The sequence below is a fragment of the Schistocerca piceifrons genome, chromosome X (genome assembly GCF_021461385.2).
Source record: "Schistocerca piceifrons isolate TAMUIC-IGC-003096 chromosome X, iqSchPice1.1, whole genome shotgun sequence".
NCBI lineage: Eukaryota > Metazoa > Arthropoda > Insecta > Orthoptera > Acrididae > Schistocerca > Schistocerca piceifrons.
The window spans coordinates 767,840,679-767,859,095 of record NC_060149.1 but is presented as its reverse complement, the minus strand read 5'-3'; the positions used below and the strand labels follow the sequence as shown (position 1 = coordinate 767,859,095).

At 38.8% G+C, this 18,417-nt stretch overlaps 1 protein-coding gene across 1 annotated transcript in view; it reads left to right on the top strand.

Annotated features, from left to right (window-relative positions):
• LOC124721661 (unconventional myosin-Va) overlaps positions 1 to 18,417 on the top strand; it is a 348,113-nt gene that overhangs the window by 315,554 nt on the left and 14,142 nt on the right. Inside the window, exons 24-28 of the mRNA XM_047246731.1 lie at positions 4,871 to 4,964; positions 5,139 to 5,321; positions 5,422 to 5,771; positions 12,805 to 13,062; positions 13,253 to 13,387. Coding sequence (XP_047102687.1) covers positions 4,871 to 4,964; positions 5,139 to 5,321; positions 5,422 to 5,771; positions 12,805 to 13,062; positions 13,253 to 13,387 — 1,020 coding nt within the window. The remainder of the gene's footprint in view (positions 1 to 4,870; positions 4,965 to 5,138; positions 5,322 to 5,421; positions 5,772 to 12,804; positions 13,063 to 13,252; positions 13,388 to 18,417) is intronic.

Genomic DNA, 18,417 nt, shown 5'->3' with positions numbered 1-18,417 from the left:
TTGAGATCATACTCAATTTTAACACACTATATTACAAACCAGATGACATCTGCCCGATGTTTTGGGAGGAAACAAACGTACATGATGAGCTGATAATGTGGACTATTGTAATTGGGGAGGGAAACAGTGTACTCCAATAGCTTTTTTCTCATTGGTAAAAACATACATGAGGAGAATGCATTTAGAATTGGGGCCAAGTCAGCAGTGATGGTTGTAGTTTATTGTGGTCTCTTTCACCGTTAATAGTTACCCTACTTTCTGCAATGTTTCCAGTTAGTTGCAGTTGTTCCCTTACTTAATGCTGAACTTCGGGGCTGGGCACAAATACCATGCTGCTTTCTTGATTGGGTAATAGTGGATAGGGTTTGCCATTTTCATCTTCCAGCCAAGTAATGAAGTGTCAACTTCATTTTTTGTCATGTTGATGACTGTGGGGACTGCTTTTGGAGTGCAGTCTTTCCTGTTGTAGCAGATGAGTGCGGTATGAATGTAAACTGACGCTACACATACCTCGCTCTATGAATGACAGCCAGAAAGACATGTCATCAAGCTCAACGTTTCTATTTGTTTGATAGATAACCAACAGTATTACATGCCCTGACTCAATGATGCACTATAGAGATAGTGCCCCATCTCTCTCTCTCTCTCTCTCTCTCTCTCTCTCTCTCTCTCTCTCTCTCTCTCTCTCGGCCTCCCTCCCTCCCTCCCTCTGTTCAAAATCAATTGAGAAATACTCAGACATTATTCCCAAATTTCCACGAAAAGAAATGTAATTTACCTTGCCAAGTCTGTCGTGTTCACTAAAACACTGATGTTCACCTGTCTACTGCCTCAGCAACCTGATGCAAGCTGTCTACATATCAAATGCACATTCACCTAAAAACAACACTCACCTAGAACACCAGAAAGTTCAAATGAAAATTCATGCCCACACAGGAAATGCAATTTCAGAATCTCTAAATGTTTTGTACTGCAGATAAGTCAGTTTATTATGAAGGATCACTTCCCACTCTCTGAAATCCACTGTGAAAACACCAAGGTCATATAATACTAGCTGCACCTGTGACGTCTGTTGGCTGACTCCTTGATTTTGCAAGCTCCAGACTACTCTGTACAATTACTGAACATTCAGTCCTTCAGTTTAATCCAAATACGAAGCATAAAGTGGGGAAATTACTCATAATTAAAACTGACTTATTAGGCTCAGACTGCCATCAATTTAGAAAGATTAGAGAAGTCGTAAAAATACAGAAAATGAAGCAGGTGGAAAGCAATACAAACATCTAAAATGTGAGATTGACAAGAAGTAAAAAAATGGCGAGGCAGGAATGACAAGAGGACAAATGTAAGGATATAGAAGCACTAGGGGAATGATAGACACCACCTACAGGAAAAGTAAAGAGGTCTGGGGAGAAAAGAGAAGTAGCTGTGTGAATATTAAGCGTTCAGATGGGAAACCAGTATTAAGGAAAGAAGGGTAAGCTGAAAGGTGGAAGTATATACAGGGGATATATGAGGGAAGTGAACTTTAAGGCAATATTATGAAATGGAAGAGGACATAGATGAAGATGGGACAGGAGGTATTATGACATTCCCTCAGAACTACTGACGGCCTTAGGAGAGCAAACCATGATAAAATTGCAAGATCTTTGAGATAGGTAAAGTACCCCCAGACATTCAAGAAGAATGTAATAATTTCAATCCCAAAAAAGCAGGTGCTTACAGATGTCGATGTTACTATACTACCAGTTTAATAAATCATGACTTTAAAATACTAAAATGAGCTGTTTACAGGAGAATGGAAAAACTAGCAGAAGCTGACCTTAGGGAAGATCAATTGTGATTCCAAAGAAATGTAGGAAGATCCAGTGCATACTGACACTAAGACTTCTCTTAGAAGATGAGTTAAGGAAAGGCAAACATGTGTTCTAGCATTTGTAGACTTAGAGAAATGTTTCTAACAATATTGACTTGAATACTCTCTTTGAAATTGTGATATAAAGTAAGGAAGCGAAAGGCTATTTACAACCTGTACAGAAACCAGACACTAGTTACAGAAGTTGAGGGGGCATGAAAGGGTAGCAATGGCTGAGAAGGGGATGAGAGACAGTTGTAGCCTATTCCTAGTGTTCAGTCTGTACATTGAGCAACCAGTAAAGGAGATGATAGAAAAATTTGAAGCTCAGGGAGAAGAAATAAAAACTTGCAAGCTTGCCAGTGACATTGTAATTCTGTCAGAGATAGCAAAGGACTTAGGAGGATACAAGATGGACATCAACAAAAGTAAGACAAGGGTAATGGAATGTAGTCGAATTAAGTCAGGCAATGCAGAAGGAATCAGTGCAGGAAACAAGACACTAACAGCAGAAGACGAGTTCTGCTATTTGGACAATAAAATAAATGATGACCAAAGTAGAGAGGATATAAAATGTAGATAGGAAATGCAAAGAAAAATGTTTCTGAAGAAGAGAAATTTGTTAACATCGAATATAGATTAAAGTGTCGGGAAGCTTTTTCTGAAGGTATTTGTCTGGAGTGTTGCCATGTAAATAGGTGAAATGTAGACAGTGAACAATTTAGACAAGAAGAGAATAAAATCTTTTCAAATATGGCGCTAGAGAATAATTCTGAAGGTTAGATGGATTGATCATTCTGAAGGTTAGATGGATTTACTGCATAGCTAATGAGGAGATACTGAATAGAATTGGGGAGAGATGAAATTTGTTGCACAACTTGACTAAAAGAAGGGATTGGTTGATAGGACACATTCTTAGACATAAAGGGATAACCAATTTAAGTACTGGATGCATGCATATGGTGGAGGGGTTAAAAATTCTAGAGGCAGTGTAAGAGATGAGTACAGTTCACAGGCTCAAAAGGCTGTAGTTTATAGTAGTTACTCGGAGATGAAGAGGCTTGCACAGGGTAGAGTAACATGGGGAGCTGTGTCAAACCAGCCCTCAGATTGACGATGACGACAGGGGATGACCGGCCCATCATCTTCAGGCTGAATGAAAACCCTCTTCCCCTTGCAGCCGGAAACTGATAGAGGTGACTAAAATAGTGAACAGGGCTAGCATACATGGGTGCCCAGTAAATGATTTGTTTGCAGGTTGAGAAATTGCACTGCATGTTTAACCAGTCTCATAATAATTACAAATAATGCATTCTCATCTGCATTCCTGTGTTAGTAGTGTTCTTGTCTGAAGTGTAGAGCTCACTGAAACTGGTCCTGAATAAACGTTAATGGGTATTTTGCAGAATGTGACAGTATTGTATTTCGTGAATGTACCAGCTAGTGAATTACCAGTACATTTTCTGTTAGGTCAACAGCTACTAGAGGTGAAGTGTTCTTCACACAGAAATTAAATGCTGAAGTGAAAAATGTAATTTTTAACAAATCAATTAATGGTTTCAGTTCTTACAAAGACAGTGGAAGCAACACATGGTACAAAAATTATCATTAATTGTAGCTTGGTTATGGACAGTTTTGATTTATAACACAGTATTTCCAGTCGTGTGTGTTGCAGAGGAGTTGGTGTGTTGGGTTGCTTACTGATCATAGACTCAATTGGCTGTCATTCACATTGTCTCAAGCTGCAGCTCATTGAGAAAATTTAGCTGTTGCTGTGACCAGTTCTACACATTTAGATTGTCATAGTTTAAACACAGCTACACCATAAATTATCCAATTTGTTCCTTCTTTGTAACAAAGTTTCTCATAGTGAATAAGCAGTACATTGCTGTGGTATGGAGGCAGATTGCTTTCATCCATTACGGAACTGACTGCTTCATCTCTTTCTTACTATATGGTATGCATTCTACAGTTTTCATCATTAAAAAAAAAACGCTGTCAGCCTTGGGCCTGTCACTTAACCACAGATATTATACTAATTATGCAATAAGAAACAGAGTAAGTGAAGCCAGAAATGTTAAACCTTGGTATTCCTTCTGCACTCTGTTTATTGAATGCTGCTTCTCAGTCTACTCTTGGGTATGTCTAGAGTTTACCCTCTTTCATCTGGTTATAGGATTGTAAACGCTGTGATCACTTTCTGTGGCTTCCTGACCTGTTTGATATCTCCTTGGACTATGAAGTAACTGGTTTGATAAATGCTAGTGAACTGTACTTGGCTTCTTGTCTTTTGCTAAACTGCAGCCTGTGTATGTAGACCAGTAAGAACAAATGATTTTTTTGTTAAGACATAAGTATAAGGTTCCATTGTCAGAGAAGAAATGAATATATCTGAAGACTATGTTGGAACAACGTACATAGCTAGAACTTCTTTTCTCTGTGACGATATATGAACTCGCTTTCATGATACCTTCTCTGTAGATGATAAGGAACCTGACAAATATCCTACATGTTTCCAGAATGAGATTTTCACTCTGCAGCGAAGTGTGCACTGATATGAAACTTCCTGACAGATTAATAATGTGTGCTGGACTGAGACTCAAACTCAAGTTCGAGTCTCGGTCCGGCGCACAGTTTTAATCTGCCAGGAAGTTTCATCCTACAAGTTTTTTTAACCTGCCACCAATGTTCCTGGATTTTTTAAATATAAATCTGTTAGGGGTTTCAGTGTCGGACAAACTGATAAAATTTGTTGTGCAACCATTTATTCAGCAGTTGCATAATAATCAATCCCATTTCTTATCATTTCATGTGATGTTTCTCAAGTCAGTACATGCGAATACAGCTTTGTTTACTGGTACTCGTGTAACAATGCTGAACTGAACTAATATGTGTGACGAAGTCTAGATAGATATTGATTTTTACCACAGACAGTGCAAATGGCAAAATAAATGTTGTTAGACTGTTTCCTTGTCTGTCTTAATTATTTCTAATTCTGTTGTGTAAAAATTACAGGACCTGCAAGAGAAACTAGATTTAGCGAAAGAGGAACTGCGACAATGTAAGAAGAACTTAAAGCTGCAAACTAAGGCACTGAAGGATGCAGGTTGTAAGTATATTCATATATATCTGTGTGTGTGTGTGTGTGTGTGTGTGTGTGTGTGTGTGTGTGTGTGTGTGTGTGTGTGTGTGTGCGCGCGCGCGCGCGTGCGCACTTTTGTTTGTTTTTCGATGCAGTGATTGTGGTTATCCCCTTAAGAAAGAGTATAATTTTTGTTCATAGTGCTACCAAATGAATTGGATAATAGTACTGAAACAGCTGAAAGCGCAACAGAGAAATCTCTAGTGAAGAGCCAAGATCAAAGGAATAACATAAGAGTGACAAGAAAGAAGGAAAGTCATTACCAAGGCATGTTTGAGTTTCGCAAAGAGGATGTTCAGCATATCGTTAGGCATCTGATATTTGGTCAGTACACACATTTGAATATTTTTGTGTAATGTTCACTATACTTTTTCTATGTTGATTGTTTGTATTGTTTCTGAATTTTCTATTCTTATAATTGCAGAGTTAAAGCCACGTATTGCTGTAACACTGTTACCAGGATTGCCTGCATACATTTTATTCATGTGCATTAGGCACACAGATTGTACAAATGATGATGAGAAAGTACGGTCACTGCTGACGGCAACTATCAACACCATCAAGAAAGTAACTAAGAAAAGACATGATGATATGGATACAACAGTTTTGTGGCTGTCAAACACTCTGAGACTTCTGCATAATTTGAAACAGTATAGTGGAGACAAAACATTCCAGACCGAAAACACACCAAGACAGAATGAACAGTGTCTAAGGAATTTTGATCTGTCTGAATACAGACAAGTTCTTTCAGATATAGCTGTAGGAATCTATCAGGTATGCCTAATATTTACTGTATCTCTGCAAGTGTTCTTCAAACAATGGGTTTCAGATAGTGATCTGTTTGATTAGTGTAATCAGTAGAAAATGTAAGAGACCTACCTACATTTTCCATCGACTCTCCACAGTTTGTCTCTTTCGCCAGCTGGTGGTCTGGTAGTCACTGTCACTTCTCTTTGCTCTATTATCCTAAGTGTAATTCTCCCTTCGTGTAAGTCACCGTTAATCCCCGATAATTACTCCTCAACAGCGCCCTTACCCACCTTAATTGCCACTTTCCACATCGTCAAAGAGAAGAAGTAGTAATCAGCCGAGTTACCTGGTTCTCAAGAACAACAAGAAGAGAACTTGTGCTACCCTAAATGTGTGGACATGAACTTATACAAAACCTTCAGATAAATCTGCAGAGAGTTATGATAGTGGAGATATTACAAACATGCATGTTTCCATGAAGTCTTTTGCTGATTTTCCTGTATCAATTTGTTGCCGACTACAGAAGAACCGCCAGTTCTATCATCACGAATATTTGCTCATAAACGTTTATACAAAATCTACCTCTGATGCACACCATCTTTCTGCATCACATGCAGTCCCTGTACAGAAAAAAAAAATTGTGATGAATGTCAACAAATTTGAAATATTTTTTCCAATAAAAACTGTATGATGGCATGGATTTCACATTTGGCACAATTTCAAATTACAATTCTGTTTTGAACACCTGCTGTAGGTTATCAACAATAATGTGGTAGTTAGGAGCGATGGTGCTGGGTTGAGAGGCATGCAAAACAACATTCAAGCAACATCTTTATTACATATTAAGATAGTTAATCCGAATCAGGTCCAAACCAAAGGCAAGCCCTCAGTGAATATTTGTAATTAGTTATCACGAATTATAACAACCTCAACATGCAACCATTAAAAAGTAAATACTGAATAGCATATTTGTTCATAAATGTAAAAACTTCAGAAATTTTAGCTCATATTAAAGTAACATCCCTTTAAAACAGTCATGCATGATTTTAAATCCATTTTCACCCTTGCACATCATCAACCCTGAACAATAATAACCAGAGGTTTAAAAGAAATAAAATGTAGTCCAAATGGGCCACCTCATAATAAGCAGCAATAAAGAAGGCTGCGAATTACCACAAACTCCCTTGGCAAGAACACAAAGGACTGGTATTTGTTCGGCAGTGTTAACTATGACTCCTGGTCTGTAATGAATAGAAAGCATGTGTACATATTAAGAACAACACAACTGCACGCAACCCAGTCAATGGCACCTGTGCAAGTGTATATTACGGTCCAGATGATGGCATAACTCACTTTGACCACCTTTTAACCCTGTTTACAGGATGCTCATAACTGAATTAAACTGCCAGACAAGAAGTTATGTTCCTAGAGCTCTGCAGTGAGAGAGTTCATTCTATATAATGAAACTCCCCTTCGTACAAGCTAAACTGAGTCAATTCTGACCAAAGGTAGAGTGCCAGCACAAAATCCAGTGGATGAGTTTAGTTAGTTGGCAGCTCGAGGCATGTAGCACACTAAACATACACAACAACAGTGTGATGACAAATCATGTCTCCTAATTGATGGCTTCACAGGGAAGAATTCACTCGGACTACCACTCTGTCAAAGCCAGGTCTACAGTGCTCCCACAGCTGCAGTGAGCATTCATACCTCTTTGGCGGAATGCATAGGATACGCCAGAGCCAGTTGGCGGGTGTTAAAAATGCCAAAACGATGTGAGGGAATGGAAGTGCCACAGAGAAGATATGTGGTTTGCTAACTATCACACTTCTGAGTATATTGACGTACATCATTAGTGTATAGAGTGAAACCAGTTGAAAGTTACATGATTTTGCTTGAAATTTTATCATGTCACTTCTACATTCAACCAGAATTAGGTAGTCCTGAAAACTACTTCACTTCTGAGAAAGGCATGTACTAATCATGTATCATATCATGTATTATTGCAAATCTCAGTAGTGAGTAACTATTACAAGCAGTGAATGTGGTTTTGCTCCAGTGCTCTGCATAGATAATAATTTTGTGTGGCTAATGTGGAATTTGAACCGTGTGTCATTTCTGACGACTTCTCTCATCATTGAGAGGTGAAGGCTAAGTGAAAACGCATATTGAAACATCAGAGTTCTGACCAGGATTCGACCCTGTAACCTCTTGGTTTCCAGTCAAGTGCTTTACTGCTAGACAACAAGGCCCAACTTGCTATCTGTCACGGAGTCCAATTGGAAATGATGTTTAGAATGGGTCTTGAGGGCCTATTGGTTCCTTGAGAGATCACATTTATCATTTGAAGCCTCTTTTATTTCTATGCCTCTGGTCTTCTTCATTACAATAAATTCAACTCTGATAGATATATTCATGAAAATACACATTGGTCTGGACACCAGAAAACAGTCCCTTCTGAAGAACATGTTTCATATATGGAGAATATTTGAAGAGGCTACATGTGGCTACAGAACAAAAAAGTTAAATATGCATGTTGAATTATCTTGGCATTCATCTCTAAAGCTGTATTGAATGTTTGTCTGCAAGGATTGCAAGGTGTTATTTTCAGTAAAGTTTGCAGTTAGTACATATTGTACTGATCATACTGGGCAATTTATATGTATAGAATGCTGAGCGATGTGTTAACAGATGCATGATACCCTTAATTCTTTTTCTTGCAGCTCAAAATAGACTTTCGATATTTAAACTGGTTTCAGAACATGGCTGTAGCAATTTACCCAGGCGCAAGTGATAGACACACTTTTGGATCTGCATCAGATAATTTGAAGAAAGCAAAGTGTGTTCATAAGAGAATGATGTGCACTTTCTTTCATGAATTTGACTTATCAGTAAAAATTTGGTTGGTCAGACAGTAACTGAAGTTTTAAAAGCTAGTTTGTGCATTTCTAAACTGCTCAGAAGAGGGGCATACAGTTTACTATATACAACTCGAAAGACTGTTGGAGGAGCAGAAATAGCAGGTTTCCATGTGATCTTGTTTTATCACAACAAAGTGCCTGCTTCCACAGCAGCTAAAATGCACATATTTGCACAAGGACTTCTAAATATAAAAAAAATCTCCATTTTTAGCCTTAAAGCTCATACTGGATCTAATGTAATCTTTTCTTTTTTCACTGAAAGTGGAGAAAGATAACCTAAATAACAATTTTCAGTGAGGTATATGATAGAGCCATCACTGTGTGTTTTGAGAGGCTGTACAAGTGCAACAAACAAAAGAAGGACCAAGTGGGGTGGCACAGGGGTTAGCACACTGGATTCGCATTAGCGAGGACGATGGTTCAAAGTTGCGCCTGACCATCCCGATTCAGGTTTTCCGTGATTTCCCTAAATCAATTCATGCAGATGCCTTGATGGTTCCTTTAAAAGGGCGAGGCTGACATTTTTCCCTAATTCAAAGGACTGATGACCGCACTGTTTGGTCCCCTCCGGCAAATCGGCCAACTAACCTAAAGAAGGTGCCACACTGCAAATATGAGATAATGAGTGAAATACTGTTATGTATAGATACACTCTTCATACTTCCATAATACTGGTTGTGACTGAATGTAATCCAGACAGTATACATACAAACTTATTTAAGGAAAGTGAGAGTTGTGGTCGTGGGCGATATACACAGTATTCATTTTGGCCTAAGCCATATTCTAAATCAGCGGTTCATTCTTGGATGTACTGTCATTATGTGATCCATCAGTTAAGTGCTAGGAAATCTGACCTAATTCAACAACAATTTCTTAATGTTTTGTGACACCGAATATACAATGTCACACCAAAAGAACTGTTTTCATTACTTGTTTCATGAAATGATGTGTTTTGGTGAGGGAAGGGAAGGGAAGGGGGGAGGTGATGAGAAAAGAAGAGTAGGGGGTGGCAGAAGTTGCATCCCATGTTGCCACACGATTCTCTATAAAACATGATTGATGTATTATTGTAGCTTAGTGGGTAACAGAATGCAAATCGAAGGTTCCATGTTGGTGAAACATCCCTTGGGAGAGATGGGAAGGATTTTGGACAGAAATGTTCATCATTCTGAGGTATAGTGAATGTTACCCTTGATGGAGGATGTGATTAAATTGCTAGTCTCCATCCCCAAGAGGTCTTGTGTTCTACATGTGGCTACAGAACAAAGAAACCTCGCAATAGTTGCATCCCATGTAAATTAAATTCTGCTAGAGTATATGCCCTCAACATGTTGCTAATGTGCTATGAGGCTTTTGCATGCTCTTTGACATCATGAGTATAGTGTTTTTGGTGGCAGTCGACAAAGAACTTCATATGAATACAGTGTAATGTGGTCTGGGCTGAGGAGCCACTTCTGTGCAGGGCTAGGTTGTGATGGTGGGTCTTGGTAAGGGTGTAGGCCAATGGTAGCTCAGGAAAACAGTATCAGAAAGTAAAATATTTTATTGAGATTCATGCTAATACACTTGTAGCACTGCAGCACAGTATTCATACCCCTCTTTCCACGCATGACACAGATGACTCGACCGAGTGAGGTGGCGCAGTGGTTAGACACTGGACTCGCATTCGGGAGGACGACGGTTCAATCCCGCGTCCGACCATCCTGATTTAGGTTTTCCGTGATTTCCCTAAATCGCTCCAGGCAAATGCCGGGATGGTTCCTTTCAAAGGGCACGGCCGACTTCCTTCCCCGTCCTTCCCTAATCCGATGAGACCGATGACCTCGCTGTCTGGTCTCCTTCCCCCAAAAACCACCACCAGATGACTCGTGGCGCGCTGTGGTGACCAACTGTTGGCCAGGAAGTCCACTGTGATTTCGGCACCCAGAAATCCTGATGCACAAAAGCTAGTTCCCCAGTCAGGCACGATGCGGCTGCTCATGGAAGGCACCAGTTGTGTGAAAGCCTGCCATAACTCCTGTAGGGGATGACAGTCTCATGGAGCAGAACTTGCCCCTGTGAGTGAAAGCATGAGGTGTCAGGTTGCCACTATCAGTGTAGCAGGGTGGTGACTGTTCTGTCTGGGTCATGAACTGCTGCCTCCCAGGGCAGGAGTCTGGCTGCTGCTGAAGTGAGCCTGGAGATTACCCACTAGTAAAAGGTGCCAAGTCAAGGAAGGGCAACTTGGTGAACAAATCCATGGCTTCTACAGTGTAGAAGCTGCCTCGACTGTACTGCAAGAGCCCAATCATACCACTGTGATCTCCCTCCCCCCCCCCCCCCCCCTCTCTGTAGCACACAAACAGTAGTGAGGGTGCTGCACATACATCTGCTGTTGAATGTTAGCCAGCTACCTCAACCTTATACACAATTCAATAGAGTTCTCAAAATAACAAGCTTTAAGTACTTATGTGGTAATGTGGTGTGATATACACCATGCGTTTCAGGTTTTTTCTTCCATGAATGGAAGTTGTCAGTAGATCTAAAATCTCCAGCAGCAGCTGTTACTTGCTGGCTCTGTGCAATATGTTTAAATTGTACATTATGTTAGTGGCAGCATGTTTCATTGAGTGTCCCAAGTATTTTTTTTTACTTTGTTTGTGAGGGTATTCATCAAAATGTGTGTTTAAAGTTCCCCTTACCTCCTGCATCTACAGCTTATCATAACTGCTACATTTCATTTTATTCTTCCACAAGCCAGAGAACTGGTTTTGCTTTCCAGTCAAATTTAACTTTTTGTGAATCTTTTTGTATATCACCTGAGGGTGATACCTAACAGCTCCCACCTAGCCACCTAGCCTATTGCCTCAAGAGACCATGCTTACAATGCACTTTAATTTTGTACCAAGGGGAAACTGCATATACTTCATGAGACACTCAAGAATTAGTGAATTTACTGCATAACATAACCAGTTGTTGTGGATTTGTAGTAGGATGGCATGTAGCGGCAGCTGATAATATTGTGTGAAGTCAAGCATCCCTTTTTCTTTGAGTAACATCTCATATTTTGAAAATATGAAATGACACACATCTAGTCAAATTACGAGGATACAAGATAGTTGCTGCTCACCATATAATAGATATGCTGAGTTGCAGATAGGCACAACAAAAAGACAGACAGAAAGTGAGCTTTCGGCCAACAAGGTCTTCTTCGAAATTAGACAACACGCACGCACGTGTGTGTGTGTGTGTGTGTGTGTGTGTGTGTGTGTGTGTGTGTGTGTAACTATCCTTTTCATAATATTGCTACATTCCATCGTGGATTTGCCATTGTTTGAAGATACAAGATAATTTGTTGTTATGGAAATATGGCTCCAATAAGAAAGAGATGCTGACTGCCGACAATTCAGTGTGAAATTTTGCAATAGCTACAGTTGTGGTCAATTGACAACACTTGATTGTTTTTATAAAAGTGATAGGCATTTGGTTTTCTTGTTGTATTTGTGACATGTGCAAAACAATACTTAAGTTATCTAGCTGAAATCTGATTACACCTAGTGACCATTGTACTCTCACAGTGTGGAACAAGCACATGGTTACGTGATACAAAGGAGCAAATTGATTCTGAGGTTACTATCTAAATGATGAAGCGTGTAATTTCCCCTTAAGGTGATACCCACCCTAGCATAAGATGCGACATTCCCACTTTGCACACAGGCTGACAAACTGTTCATCAAACCTGCCTTTATTTTGATGGATTTGGAAATCACTCCCCATTTTTGAATGTGCCAAAGTACAGTGAAAGCATTGTTTGTAATGATCGTATTCACTTCATTTTTCCCATATAGGTGCTAAGAAATTTAGCAACTCAGTTTTATGAGTAATGTATACCTTAGTACATTGTTTATTCAGTTCTTTATTTACGTCTTTCTTTTTTAAATCGTGTGAGCAATATTGAAAGTGAGAAATTATTCTGTTGGCCCCAGTGTGGTTTGAATATCTGTTTTTACAAGCTGGAGAAAGACAATTTTTAAGTGTCCTACTTATATTTTGCCTTAACTCATTAATATTTTGGCCAGTTGCTTTACGAATTCATCTACAAGATGTATTTAACTGTTCCCGAAATAGTGTCTAAAATAATATATATATCATTACAGAGTCTTATTGGGCACATACAAGAAAAGGTACAACCATTGGTGGTGCCAGCTATTCTTGAACATGAAGCAATAAGTGGCTTGTCAAGTCAAAAACCTAGTGGGATGAGAGGAAGAGCTGCCTCTACATCAAGAGACTCGGAGCCATTTTTGGATGCACAGAAGTCACTGGATGCACTCCTGCAGGAACTAAATTCTATTCATAAAATTATGGGGTACCATGGTGTTGACCCAGAGCTTATTGTCCAGATATTTCGGCAGGTGAGGTACCAGATTTTCTGACAGTAAACTACACCATACTACGCTAAAATGAATATTGTTTCAATCTGGTTTTGCAAGGGAAGTATCATGTATAGATTGAGGTGTCTAGTAGTTTACAGACAAAAAGCAAAATAAAGTATCCCTGACAATGTTACCATGTTACATGAATTTGGGTGTTTTTCTTTTACAGATGTTTTACTTCATTTGTGCCAGTTCACTGAATAACCTACTTCTTCGAAAGGATTTGTGTCATTGGACTAAAGGAATGCAGATAAGATATAATCTATCACACCTTGAACAGTGGTGTCGTGACACAAGACTACAGGTATGGGAAATGTTCTCAGTGGAATTCTTTGCATGTTACTATTGTTTGTCTTCTTTGGTTTAAATGTATGTAATTTTTACAGTAGTTTGTATGCACTACAAAATTTCAGAGCTGCCATTGTCTTTTTACAGAGAAAGGTTTAATGGAATGATTTCCTGCTCTCTGGTTGAATTTTTCAGACTTACTGTATTTTTTTGAAGGTTTTTTTTATACAGTATTATGGGCAGAATCTCCTGCCATTTTGATACAGCTTTGTGTATTTTACTAGGTCTGTATAACCCATCAATTATAGTTTGTGGATGATGGGGTGATATTATTATGATGATGATGATGATGATGATGATGATGACGACGACGAAAGGACACTGCTGTGTTTTGAAAAGACAGAGTGTTATGGAGTAGTTTCTTATTTCAGTAATGATAATTTACTAACAAATCATGAGCTTTTTATGAATGCCATAATATTTTTAAGAAAGATTCCATTGTTTAGTGCAGGGTGACTATAAATGATTAGCAAAACATTGGGTATACATAGGCTTGTGCTTATGGAATTCATTCTATATAGCCAAATGAATTGGAATAGGAATTTACAGAAAGACAACTGTTACTTTCAATCTTATTATGTTCTAGGAAAGAAAGTTAGTCATTGTTAACTATAGCAGACAGCAGCAACGTATATGCAGATTACACAAGCACTATTGTTTCAGATTAATATCGGGAAAAACGTAATATAGCCCAAATAATATACTGGAGAAAAATCAGTTGATGGGTCATGCTTAATAGTGTGGCTCTCAGTTACAACGAAAATATAGTACTTGTAGTTTTTACTGCATTATTAACAGGAGTGGTATTCTGCTGGCCACCAATCTCTTGCCATCCATTCCATTGCAGTTTTGGGCCATCTCATTTCTTCTATTCTCACTACATGTCCAGCCCACCGGAGTCCTTGCTTTTTATCACTCCAATGATGTTAGGCTCCTTGTACAGCTTTTCTGTAAGCAGTAGTCAAATGAAAATGAAACAAATGGAAAAAAAACTTAGTCATCTGTTTATTATTCCAAATGTAATTGTCATAACTGCAAGTAAATTTATCCAACTGTGAGACAGGGTGGTAAATGTCTTCATGGAAAAATGTTTGCAGTTGCCTACATTACGATTGTAGCCAGGTGTGGAGCTCTTCGTCTGAAGCAAATGGACTGCCACAGTGTGTTTCTTCAGGGCTCCAAAAATATGGGAATTCTATGGAGAGATATTGGGACAGTATGGAGGGCTTCCCAACGAAATGTCTGCAGCATAGTTGAAATAACCTAGACAGTATCTGGGAGGATATTATCCTACAGCAGAATGATCCCATCTGTCATCATTCCTGGGTGACTGGACTTGATGGCACACTTCAGTTTTTGCAAAGTGTTAAAGTACCACTGTGCATAAATTGTGGTGTCGTGTTCCAGAAAATCAGTGAGCAGTGGGTTACGGACAGAATCATTCTCTTGCAGGATAGCACTTGCCCATATCTTGCTAAGGTTGTTTAGACTACCCTGCAGAAGTTATGCTGGGATGTCTTTACACATCCATCCTGCAGTACTGACCTTTCAACATGTGATTTCCATATTTTTGGAGACCTGAAGAAAGCTATTCGTGGCCATCAGTTTGCTTTGGACAAAGAGCTGCACATCTGAATGCAATCATGTTCCATAGGCAACCAAAAAACACATTTCTATGAAGGCACTGACTGTCTTGCCTCACAGCTGGATAAATGTGTTGTCGGTTAAGGTAATTATTTTTGAAATAATAAAGTTTACTTACTTCTTTTCCATCTTACCTCATTTTTATTTGGCTTCCCTCTATGGGTCAGTTTCCCCATTGTCTAGTAGTTGGTTTCCAGACCGGTCTATATTTTCCTCAAATGTAAGCAGTCAGTTAAGGTCTTGTTTTAGATTGTTCCTGGTTAGACAACTATATAGTCTGAATACTGCTTTTCGCTTCTTCTTGTGTGCATGCTATTAAGGCATGGTCAGCAGCAGGGGTCAGATAACAAGTATTTTAATTGTTGATTTGACCATCCTGTAGTTCCTTGTTCAACTCTGCAATTACTATTTCAAGTGCCGGATTGGAAAGGACAGGTGCTAACCCATCTCTTTGTCGTAATCCTGTTTTTGCTTGGGTACTTTGTAATTTTATTACCTATGACCATAGCTTTTGTGTCATGTAAACATCTCTCTAAAAGTCCCACCAATTTCTTTGCTATATCAAATTCTGTCATGATTGTAATCAGATTCATTGTGTGGATACTATCATAAACCTTCTTGAAGTCTACAAAGAGGAGACATGATTCTTGGCCATTTTAGTTCACTTTCTCACATGCCTGTTTTAAGATAAGTCTGTTCTGTGGTTGTCTGTCTGAAAACCACCTTGGTATTCTCCAATATCTGTTGTCAGTGGTTCCCCCCCCCCCCCCCCCCCTTCTAGTACACAATCTGAGGAGATCTTGTTGTAGAATTGTAGTTATGCTACACCCATATAGCTGTCATACACTGACTTACATTTATTTTTTATATATGGGGATATCGCAGCTACCTCCCATTCCTCTGTTACTGCCTCTTTTGTCCGGATTAATTCAATTAGCTAGTTGATTTTGGAACAGAGTAATTTACCTGTTTCTTTGCAATTTAGTAGTTTCGTGTAGTATTAATTTCATATGGGGTTGTATTCTGGGAAACCTCAGTGCAGGTGTAAAGGATATTTTTAGTTTAAAACTGTACCAGATACATTTTCATCAAAATAACTTTGTGACTGATGTTTCGTTTAGTCAAATGGTAGGGATCAGTTGCCAGCTGACCTTGGTCCTTTCTAGAGTGCCACCTGTTTCTTATTTATTTAGTCAAGTTTGTCTGTCTGCATTCCAGCAACAATGCCTGCCCCCACCCCCCACATGTGCTTTTTCTCAACACCATTGCAGCCTGTCTATTACAAAGTTATTTTATTCAAGTTATCGACCATATCTGCGGTTCATTCACAAACCTCATATAGACATCTGTTAAACAATAAGCTGAGGATCATTAAACTAACCACACACTGTGTAGTTATAATTATAGTGCAACCACTCAGAGGTCCACTGTGGGCTATAATTATCATATGTCAGTGAAACTTGGTAGATATTCTAATCCATTAATGCAGAACCAATTTATGCTGGAAAAAACTGGTTCAAGTTTCGTCCACCAGGTGCTAATGTGGTGCTGTGAATGCAAGAAAGATGTATAGAAATGGCTCTGTAAGTCCATGTTTGTCTAACAGTCGGCAAGTGATGATCAAAATCTACAGTTACTAAGCACTGAATGCTGGCCCTTTTTTGACTGGACCAGAGGAGGGATTCTTCCTACACACCAGTCATGGGGACCTGAAGATGGCATAATGTAGCACGGATACTGGTTGCACAAATGAAATAATAACTGGAAATTTAGACAGCTGAAAGTCTTTTAGTTTAACGTTCTGTATAGAAAAGTTTCCATTTGTAATTGATTAGGAATGGCACACGTGGGCAGAAAAGGTGAAATAAATGTGAAAGACATAATGTTGATTTTATTATTACCACTGCTTAAGCAGTATGTTCAGTATGAGCACTGGAGACATTGACGAGGTGCTGTACAGTACCAGATTTGTACCTGGTGGCAAAAACTGGAACCAGTTATTTCTTTCTTTTTTCATTTCCCCAGTGTAAATTGTTTCCACATTAATGCATTAGCATGCCTACCACATTTTTCTGCCTTAAGATAATTACAACCCACATTGGACCGCTATATGTAGCTGAACTTCAATTATAACCACTTGGTAGTGTATTCACTTTAACATGAGAGTTATTGTTATTAGTGTTCTTGGGTTTGGAACAAACAGCTGTAGGAAAATAGCCTCCAGATGAATTCATAAAATGATATTCAACTTCTCAAGTAATACAGAATGAAGTATATTAGAAATATAATTACCCTATAATTACGTTAGAATATTCTTGCGCTCTCTCTCTCTCTCTCTCTCTCTCTCTCTCTCTCTCTCTCTCTCTCTCTCTCTCTCTCTCCCCCCCCCCCCCCCCAAAAAAAAAAAAGAAAAAAAGAAACTAAACTTTTGTATCAGGATCAGGTGTAGAACATATAATGTTTTAATAATTGTTTGATTTACAATGTACTTTACTGGTTTCTTGTGGTAGTTGCTCAGCCACCACGCCATTAACCTGGAGGTAAATAGTGTTCTACGGTGTTAACCCATTTGAATTGGTTCAAGAATGTGTGGCATCACTTCCCCATTTGTTCTCCCTATATATACAATGCAAATCATTTACTGTTCCCACCCCAATTTATTTCATTCAAAAGAATGAGCTTCTACACAAATCAGTTGCTCCTGTTGAACAAAAATGTCCTTTTCAGTGAGTATTAGCTCACTGTTGACATTGGCAGTTCCAAGGTGTCCTCAGTATGAAGTGAAAATATTTGAAGCTTAAAAGTGCTGCAGTGTGATCACAATGTGCTAGTTCCTTGATGCAGTTATCTTGCACAGAATTAACTCTTGAAGTTAACAATATACGATAGAATTGATATTAAGCTTTGAGAAAAGATTCTCTGTCACCACAAAACTTCATATTTCTTGCCTCATGGAATTTGTTTTACAGATTTTGTTCAAACATACATTTGGTGCACCTTTTTATCATTAAAATATGTATTGGAATATAAATGACAGCGAATATGGTGCGAAAAGTAAATGTGCACCATTAATTTTCTGGTGAAGAATTAAACAAAAGCCAGTTAAACTGCCGATTACTGCAGCTTTTCCAACTTCAAAAACCAGACGTATGGAAATTAAATTGAGCACAATTATAAATAATATTTCCTGGACTATCAATTTGGAAGCATTGTATGGCAGCTAATTTCACTGATGTTAGTGTTACGTGTAAAATTCATGGTTGTTTCACACTTTCAGGCCCACTGTCCATTTGAAATCTAATTTGCTCGGCATTAAGTATGTGGGTGTTCAACAATATATTC